The sequence below is a fragment of the Ranitomeya variabilis genome, chromosome 1 (assembly GCF_051348905.1).
Source record: "Ranitomeya variabilis isolate aRanVar5 chromosome 1, aRanVar5.hap1, whole genome shotgun sequence".
Classification (NCBI taxonomy): domain Eukaryota; kingdom Metazoa; phylum Chordata; class Amphibia; order Anura; family Dendrobatidae; genus Ranitomeya; species Ranitomeya variabilis.
Genome location: NC_135232.1, coordinates 319,433,175 through 319,443,366, shown reverse-complemented (window position 1 = coordinate 319,443,366; position 10,192 = coordinate 319,433,175). Strand labels below are relative to the sequence as shown.

Genomic DNA, 10,192 nt, shown 5'->3' with positions numbered 1-10,192 from the left:
TGTTTTTTTTTTACATTTACAATGGTAACCAGGGTAAACATCGGGTTACTAAGCACGGCCCTGCGCTTAGTAACCCGATATTTACCCTGGTTACCAGTGAAGACATCGCTGGATCGGTGTCACACATGCCGATGCAGCGATGACAGCGGGTGATCAGCGACCAAAAAAAGGTCCTGATCATTCGCAGCGACCAACGATCTCCCAGCAGGGGCCTGATCGTTGGTCGCTGTCACGCATAACGATTTCGTTAACGATATCGTTGCTACGTCACAAAAAGCAACGATATCATTAACGAAATCGTTATGTGTGACGGTACCTTTACTGTCACAGAATGTATAGAGGGTAAGTGCTGCTAAATAGAGTGGTGACATATATAGCTATAGCTGGTGCAGATCCATGTGGATGTCAAGTGCTGCCGACACCAACCCACCACTTTAACAACTAAAGGTTAGCAAAAACTAGCATAGGTCAATGCAGCAGTTTCCCAACATGGTAAACATTATACACAGCAATGCATAGTAAAGATACATAGTTACCCATATAAGTGCTAGGTCAAACGTCCCAGATGGAGGTCTAACTGCATTATGCTCCATGGATCCTAAATACATTATGCTCCATGGGGCCTAATTGCATTATGTTCCATGGAGGCCATCTGTGGTGACACATTGTTACATACAACTCCTAGCACTCCCACTGATAAGCATATAAAATGGGGCAACTAATCAAAGAACTCCTGCAGCCCCTTCAACCAGTTTATAGATTGAGATGCTGGGTGTTGGACCCCTATCAATCTGATAGTAAGGACTAGAGATGAGCAGATCTTTTGAAATTCGAATTTGCTAACTTTGCTGAATTAGACTATTGGAGCACTTAAAAGAGCTCAAAAAATTATTTAAACGTGCACACTTTGATAGGTGAACACTTGTGTTTAAGTTTCAGGAATTGGGAGATTTCTCTTTTTAAAAAAATGGTGTATATTAAAACACAGGGATCGCACTTTCATTTACAAACCAAAGCAACTCTTGAAATCACATTTTGGGCGTGCTCATATTGCCAAGTAGCATCTGATGATGAGAGGGAATCAGATGCTATATGCAAATGACACTCTACTCAAACTCTAAGTGTCAGCCGGGTGTCAGTGCTCTGTGCTCTGATTTTCTCACATGAGAAGAGAGAATCGCAGCAAAGTTGTGGAGGAGACGGAGAAAGTAATTTCTCCATCTCCTCCATTAGCGGTCGCGTGTCTGGTCGTGTGACCGCGATGTCATTGAAAGTCCTTCACTCGCTGCATCCTTAGGAATGTAGGCCGCCGCTTGCACTGCTGAGAGCCGGGGGCCATCAGAGGGTGAGTATATCCTATATTTTAAATTTTTATTCTTTTTTTACATGAATATGGATCCCAGGGCCTGAAGGAGAGGCTCCTCTCCTCCAGATCCTGGGAACCATCCGCACCGCACACACCGTATAAGATGGCTGGGCATATTAGGCCTCTTTCACACTTCAGTTTTTTGGCGTCAGTCTAAAACCGCCAGTTTCCTCAAATAACAGATCCGTCATTTTTTTTTGGCGGATCCGTTATTTTCCCATAGACTTGCATTGGCGATGGATTGTGACGGATGGTCGTCAGTTCCATCCGTCATGCGACGGATCCGTCGAAATTTGGCGGACGTTGTCTAGATATAGACGGACATTGAAACGTTTTTTGTCAACGCCGAAATGACGGTTTGCAGCGGATCCGTCACGTCCGTCATTCCATAGAATGGCCGCCTATGGGCGACGGATCCGTCGCGACCGTCATTTCGGTGGATCCGTCGCCCCAATCGGTTTTTTCAATTGCGCATGCTCCAAAAAGTTGATACTTTTCCCAGACAACCCCCAAGTAACGGATCCGTCAAAAAAACGGATCCGTTGGAACCGTTTTCTCAACAATTGTGACGATCCGTCGATCCGTCACTATGTTGGAAGTGACTGACGCCAAACATCTGAAGTGTGAAAGAAGCCTAAGATGACCGCCGTCTTATACGGCGGGTATATCCCAAACTCCATATTTTATATGGAAAAGTTGGGGGTCATCTTATACGCCCAGTCATCTTATACACCAGAAAATACGGTAATTCACAATCCAAGAGAAAATATTATTTGCACGAGTCTAAAGGGATGATGTATAGATTCTATTAACGCATCTTTATTATGTACATAGACATTACTCAGCTTAACATTTGGTTTTTCATGCTAATGTCTGTGAATTAATTGCCTATCTAAAGCTTTTTTAACATCTTGATTCTTCAATGTATAAATCACAGGATTCAACATTGGACATACAACACTATAGAGAACAGAAATAAGTCTATCTTTTGCCATTGAGTAAGAGGACGTTGGCCTCACATAGCTAAAAAGCACACTCCCAAAGTATAAAATGACAACTGTTAGGTGGGAGCTACAAGTGGAAAAGGCCTTTTGCCTTCCTTCAGTGGACTTCATTTTTATAATTGTTACAATAATGTAAATATAAGAAACGATGATGCATATGAATGGTGTCCAGCCAATGAAAATCCCAATAGACAACAATAGCGTTTGATTGGTTGATATATCGTCGCATGAAATAGAAAGGATTGGAGGAATGTCACAATAAAAGTAATTGATTGTATTGGAATCACAGAAATTAAGGCGAAAAGAAAAGAAAGTGTGGACTATAGAATTTACAAGTCCAGAAAGCCAAGATAAACTTGCAAGTAATGGGCAAATCTTAGGGTTCATGATAGAAGAATACCTAAGAGGGTTGCACACAGCAAGAAAACGGTCATAGGACATTACAGCGAGTAGAACGCACTCAGTGCCTACAAGGGCAATAAATATATACATTTGGGCCACACAACCTGAAAACGAGATCAACTTTTGCTTTGCTAAGAGCAATTGCAGCATTTTCGGCATAGTCGTTGACGTATAGCAAATGTCCAAGAAGGATAAATTTCCCAGAAAGAAGTACATCGGCATATGTAGGTTTGGGTCCAAATGTGATATCAATATAATAAGTACATTACCTCCTAATGCCAGCAAATATATCATAAGGATAGTACAGAAAAGAATGATTTTTAGTTTAGGGTGATCTGTTAGTGCCAGAATGAAGAAGTCTTGGATAAAAGTGTGATTCATGATAATCGCCAATTAGTTTTTATTGGACTTGAGACACAATAAAATGAAAAATTAAAGGACACACTGTAGACAGAATAAATAAACTAATCAATGCAAAGTAAAAAAAAAAATTCTTAAAGCTGGTGTCACAAAGCAAAGTACTAAAGCCTATGACTTTCTACCGCACTATGTGTGCTCGCTCAGGCTGGGGTTTTGTGTTCTTGTCTCCTCAGTAGACTTTTGAGTGATCGGTGGGGGTCTCAGGACTTGGTATCGCACCGATCTACATGCAATTCAAGGGGTTAAAGAATATTTAAAAAAATGTTAAACATTTACTTACTCTGTAATTATTGTGCTTTAGAGTCTTGACGTTTCTGCCTTTTCTTTTACTGGTATACTACATTATATTCACTTTTTGTTGTACAAAAAATGCACTGATACTTTGACGCTAACAGAGAAATGTCATAGAATCAGCAATTTTTCTACAAACGGCTATGTGTGAAACAGTCGTGATATAAAAATAGTGTTCATTCTCTTATAAGGGAAGCATGTATCATCATCAGGAAGCAGTGGGTCATAACAATACGAGGCTGCTATGACACACAGTTTAGTTAAATATGAAATGTTACAGTAAATATATACATTATTAATAAAATAATCAATATTATGTGTAGAGCATTTTGGGCTGAAAGGTAAAAAAAAATAAAAAAATAATCATTTCAGCCCATGCCTAAAAAATAATTTTCAATATAACACTTTAGCACAAAAAGAAAACTGAAATCTATATAAGCTGTTCTTAATTGGTGTTCCGGCAAATATTCAGCAACAACAAAACATAGGTATTACAGAGAAATATATAAATTTTGATGACTTATAATACTATTCATTCTGCTCAGAGGGATAGGTGAGGAGTGTAATGATGCCACAGAGATTTTGTACCTTGGGAATTCATATCGTAATAGAATGCTTGATCAAGAGGAAAATGAAAAATGATAATGCCACTAGGATTTTGCACCTAGAGAATTCATATTGAAATTGCTATGCTTGAACTACTTGCTAAACAGATTGGGTTTTCTAAAGCACCACCCCACCCCAATAAATTGTTTTCCTTGGTTTTGTTTTACTTTTTCCAGTATAAATGGGTAAATAAACTTCTGATCATATAATAGCTTTACAGAGGTCACAGCTTCATTTTTCCTATACTCCAATCCAAATCTTCTCAATTGGCATTTTCAAATGAGCAAACGGCAGCTGCTACCGGGAGTGAGATTACAGATGCTTACTAGTGATGAGCGAGTATACTCGTTGCTTGGGTGTCCCCGAGCATGCTTGGGTGATCTCCGAGTATTTATATATATTTATTTATATATTTTTATTTATTTTATAGTATTTATAGTATATCCAAATATGCTTGGAGAATTAGTTTTCTTTGCCTCAGGTGCATGATTTACAGCTGCTAGACAGGCTGAATACATGTGAGGAATGCCTGTTTGTTAGGGAATTCCCACATGTTTCAGTCTGTCCAGCAGCCATAAATCATGCTGCTGAGGTGATGAAAACTAAATCTCCGAGCACATCCAAATACTCGTTGATCACCCGAGCGTGCTCGGGGAGACCCGAGCAACAATGCTACTTACTCATCACTAATGCTTACAGGATGCTTTTTTCCCCCTCATTTATTCAACTCTGTAATTATCCAGCCTGCAGTAAACTTGTAAACTAAGTTCCCTTTAGTAGTGAACAGGTTAAAACAGGGTTTTCCAGATTGGAAAATTTGGCGCTATAAGGTAAAATTCCATAAAATGACAAAAGATACATTACTCATCGTGCTGCATTAATGTTCTCTATCAATCCTTATTTACTGTGCCGCAGCATTGATGTTCTTGCCTACCCAAGTCACTGTCTCTGCCAATTAGTATTTTGCCATCCACTGCTAAGGCCAGTCATTGACTGTAAGTTTCACATGGATAGATAGGCATGTCATTGCTTCAGCACTGGAAACTAGTAGGGAACATCAGAGTAGTTTAGATTTGCCAAGTGAACATTTATGAGTCAAGGTCAAATTGTCTGCCTATGAGTGTAAAACTGATACCAATAATACATTACAGTAATTGTACAGTTGCTTGTCTGTGCTGATATCTGCACACTGCTCCCAGCTGCTGATGTATATTTACTTGCTGGCTTCAAGTAAGTTAATGTTTCACTAGCCACTAATTGAACTTGACTTCAGACAAAACCAAAGTATCTGTAAGGCTAAGTTCACATTTGCGTACCAGGGCTTTGCTGACTGCTGCGTACTTCCTCCCTAAAGCTCCGCCCACTTCCGCACTTCTTCCGTTTAACAAGTTGCGTTACTGTGCAGTTGGCGGACGCTGTCATGAATCCCAATGGCTAGGGATAGCAAGGGACAAGCAAAGTAATACAAAATATCGGACGAGCTCTAGGGTGATGGAACCTGGGCTGACCGCTGCCCTACGCCTGACAAACGCAACTAGAGATAGCCAGGGAGCGTGCCTACGTTGGTTCTAGACGCCACGCACCAGCCTAAGAGCTAACTAGTACTGCAGAGAAAATAAAGACCTCACTTGCCTCCAGAGGAATGAACCCCAAAAGGTATAGTTGCCCCCCACATGTATTGACGGTGAAATGAGAGGAAGGCAAACACATAGAGATGATATATATAGGTTCAGCAAATTGAGGCCCGCTGTAACCTAGAAAGCAGAATGATACAAAAGGGGTCTGAGCGGTCAGCAAAAAACCCTAATCAAAAAACCATCCTGAGATTACAAGAACCCATGTGCCAACTCATGGCACATGGGGAGAACCTCAGTCCACTAGAGCTACCAGCTAGCATAGAGACATAATAAGCAAGCTGGACAAAAAAAACAACAACTGAAAGTCAGCACTTAGCTTATCCTGAAAGATCTGGGAGCAGGTAGGCAGGAACCAAACAGAGCACATCTGAATACATTGATAGCCGGCAAGGGAATGACAGAAAGGCCAGGTAAAATAGGAAACACCCAGCCTCTGATGGACAGGTGGAAACCAAAGGCCGCAACCCACCAAAGTCACCCAGTACCAGCAATAACCACCAGAGGGAGCCCACAAACAGAATCCACAACAGTACCCCCCCCTTGAGGAGGGGTCACCGAACCCTCACGAGAACCCCCAGGGCGATCAGGGTGAGCTCTATGGAAGGCGCGGACCAAATCAGTCGCATGAACATCGGAGGCAACCACCCAGGAATTATCCTCCTGACCATAACCCTTCCACTTAACCAAATACTGGAGTTTGCGTCTGGAAACACGAGAATCCAAGATCTTCTCAACAACATACTCCAATTCTCCCTCCACCAGCACCGGAGCAGGAGGCTCAACCGAAGGAACAACGGGCACCTCATACCTCCGCAACAACGACCGATGGAACACATTATGAATAGCAAACGATGCTGGGAGATCCAAACGAAAAGATACAGGGTTAAGAATCTCCGAGATCCTATAAGGACCGATGAACCGAGGCTTGAACTTAGGAGAAGAGACCTTCATAGGGACAAAACGAGAAGACAACCACACCAAATCCCCAACAAGCAGTCGGGGACCCACGCGGCGACGGTGATTAGCAAACTGCTGAGTCTTCTCCTGAGACAACTTCAAATTGTCCACCACCTGGTTCCAAATCTGATGCAGCCTGTCCACCACCACGTCCACTCCAGGACAATCCGAAGACTCCACCTGACCAGAGGAAAAACGAGGATGAAACCCCGAATTACAAAAAAAAGGAGAGACCAATGTGGCAGAACTAGCCCGATTATTAAGAGCAAATTCGGCCAGTGGCAAAAAAGCAACCCAGTCATCTTGATCAGCAGAAACAAAACACCTCAAATAAGTTTCCAAGGTCTGATTAGTTCGCTCCGTCTGGCCATTCGTCTGAGGATGGAATGCAGACGAGAAAGACAAATCAATGCCCATCTTGGCACAAAACGTCCGCCAAAATCTAGACACAAACTGGGATCCCCTGTCAGAAACGATATTCTCCGGAATCCCATGCAAACGAACCACGTTCTGAAAAAATAAAGGGACCAACTCAGAGGAGGAAGGCAACTTAGGCAAGGGCACCAAATGAACCATCTTAGAAAAGCGGTCACACACAACCCAGATAACGGACATTTTCTGTGAAACCGGGAGATCAGAAATAAAATCCATGGAAATGTGCGTCCAAGGCCTCTTCGGGATGGGCAAGGATAACAACAACCCACTGGCCCGAGAACAGCAAGGCTTAGCTCGAGCACACACTTCACAAGACTGCACAAAGGTACGCACATCCCTAGACAAGGAAGGCCACCAAAAAGACCTGGCCACCAAGTCTCTAGTACCAAATATTCCAGGATGACCAGCCAACACAGAAGAATGGACCTCGGAGATGACTCTACTGGTCCAATCATCCGGAACAAACAGTCTTTCTGGTGGACAACGATCCGGTCTATCCACCTGAAACTCCTGCAATGCACGTCGCAAGTCTGGGGATACGGCGGACAATATTACCCCATCCCTAAGGATACCAGTAGGCCCAGAGTCTCCAGGAGAGTCAGGCACAAAACTCCTGGAAAGAGCATCTGCCTTCACATTCTTTGAACCTGGCAGGTATGAAACCACGAAATTGAAACGAGAAAAAAACAACGACCAACGAGCCTGTCTAGGATTCAAACGCCTGGCAGACTCAAGGTAAATGAGATTCTTGTGATCAGTCAAGACCACCACACGATGTTTAGCACCCTCAAGCCAATGACGCCACTCCTCAAATGCCCACTTCATGGCCAAAAGCTCCCGATTACCCACATCATAATTGCGCTCGGCGGGCGAGAATTTTCTAGAGAAGAATGCACATGGCTTCATCACCGAGCCATTAGAACTTCTCTGTGACAAAACCGCCCCCGCTCCAATCTCGGAAGCATCAACCTCAACCTGAAAAGGAAGTGAAACATCTGGTTGACACAACACAGGAGCAGAAGAAAACGGCGCTTAAGTTCCTGAAAGGCCTCCACGGCTGCAGGAGACCAATCAGCAACATCAGCACCCTTTTTAGTCAAATCAGTCAAAGGTTTAACAATACTGGAAAAATTAGCAATGAACCGACGATAAAAATTAGCAAACCCCAAGAACTTCTGAAGGCTCTTAACAGATGTAGGTTGTGTCCAGTCACAAATCGCCTGAACCTTGACGGGATCCATCTCAATAGTAGAAGGAGAAAAAATGTACCCCAAAAAAGAAATCTTCTGGACTCCGAAGAGACACTTTGAGCCCTTCACAAACAGAGAATTGGCCCGCAGAACCTGAAACACCTTCCTGACCTGTAGAACATGAGACTCCCAGTCATCAGAAAACACCAAAATATCATCCAAATACACAATCATAAACTTATCCAGATATTCACGGAAAATATTGTGCATAAAGGACTGAAAGACTGACGGAGCATTGGAGAGTCCAAAAGGCATTACCAAATACTCAAAATGGCCCTCAGGCGTATTAAATGCGGTTTTCCACTCATCACCCTGTTTTATCCGCACCAGATTATACTCACCGCGAAGATCTATCTTAGTGAACCACCTAGCCCCCTTAATGCGAGCAAACAAATCAGTCAATAATGGCAATGGATACTGATACTTGACTGTAATCTTATTCAGAAGGCGATAATCTATACAAGGCCTCAGGGAACCATCTTTTTTTGCCACGAAAAAAAAACCTGCTCCCAGAGGGGACGAAGATGGACGAATATGTCCCTTTTCCAAGGACTCCTTAATATAATTCCGCATAGCAGTATGCTCTGGCAGTGACAGATTAAATAAACGACCCTTAGGGAACTTACTGCCAGGAATCAATTCTATAGCACAGTCACAATCTCTATGCGGAGGGAGCGAATTGAGCTTAGGCTCCTCAAAAACATCCCTATAGTCAGACAAAAACGCAGGGATCTCAGAAGGAGTAGATGAAGCGATTGAAATCGGAGGTGCATAATCATGAACCCCCTGACATCCCCAGCTTAACACAGACATTGTTTTCCAGTCCAGGACAGGATTATGAGTTTGTAACCATGGCAGACCAAGCACTAGTACATCATGTAAATTATACAGTACAAGGAAGCGAATCACCTCCTGATGAACGGGAGTCATGCGCATGGTCACTTGTGTCCAATACTGCGGTTTATTCATAGCCAATCGTGTAGAGTCAATTCCCTTCAGAGGAATAGGAACTTCCAGAGGTTCCAGACTAAAACCGCAGCGTTTAGCAAATGACCAATCCATAAGACTCAGGGCAGCGCCCGAATCCACATAGGCATCGACGGAAATGGAAGACAGTGAAAAAATCAGAGTCACAGACAAAATGAACTTAGGCTGCAGAGTACCAATGGCAAAAGATTTATCAACCCTTTTTGTGCGTTTAGAGCATGCTGATATAACATGAGCTGAATCACCACAATAAAAACACAATCCATTTTTCCGCCTATAATTTTGCCGTTCACTTCTGGACTGAATTCTATCACATTGCATAGTCTCAGGTGCCTGTTCAAAAGACACCGCCAACTGGTGCACGGGTTTGCGCTCCCGTAAACGCCGATCAATCTGAATGGCCATAGCCATCGACTCATTCAGACCTGTAGGTGTAGGGAACCCCACCATAATATCCTTAATGGCCTCGGAAAGACCATTTCTGAAGTTTGCAGCCAGGGCGCACTCATTCCACTGAGTAAGCACCGATCATTTCCGAAATTTTTGACAATATATTTCCGCTTCATCATACCCCTGAGAGAGGGCTAATAAAGCCTTTTCAGCCTGAATCTCCAGGTTGGGTTCCTCATAGAGCAATCCCAATGCCAGAAAAAACGCATCCACATTGAGCAATGCAGGATCCCCTGGTGCCAATGCAAATGCCCAATTCTGAGGGTCGCCTCGCAGGAAAGATATTACAATCTTGACCTGTTGAGCAGGGTCTCCAGAGGAGCGAGATTTTAAAGAAAGAAACAATTTACAATTGTTCCTGAAATTCAGGAAGGTAGATCTATCTCC

The 10,192-nt window shown here is 43.0% G+C and overlaps 1 protein-coding gene across 1 annotated transcript; it reads right to left on the bottom strand.

The window, feature by feature from the left end:
- Positions 1–2,232: 2,232 nt before the first annotated feature.
- Positions 2,233–3,153, bottom strand: LOC143793966 (olfactory receptor 5V1-like). The gene has a single exon (XM_077280886.1). It carries the CDS (start codon positions 3,151–3,153, stop codon positions 2,233–2,235), a length of 921 nt encoding a protein of 306 aa, XP_077137001.1.
- Positions 3,154–10,192: the final 7,039 nt, after the last annotated feature.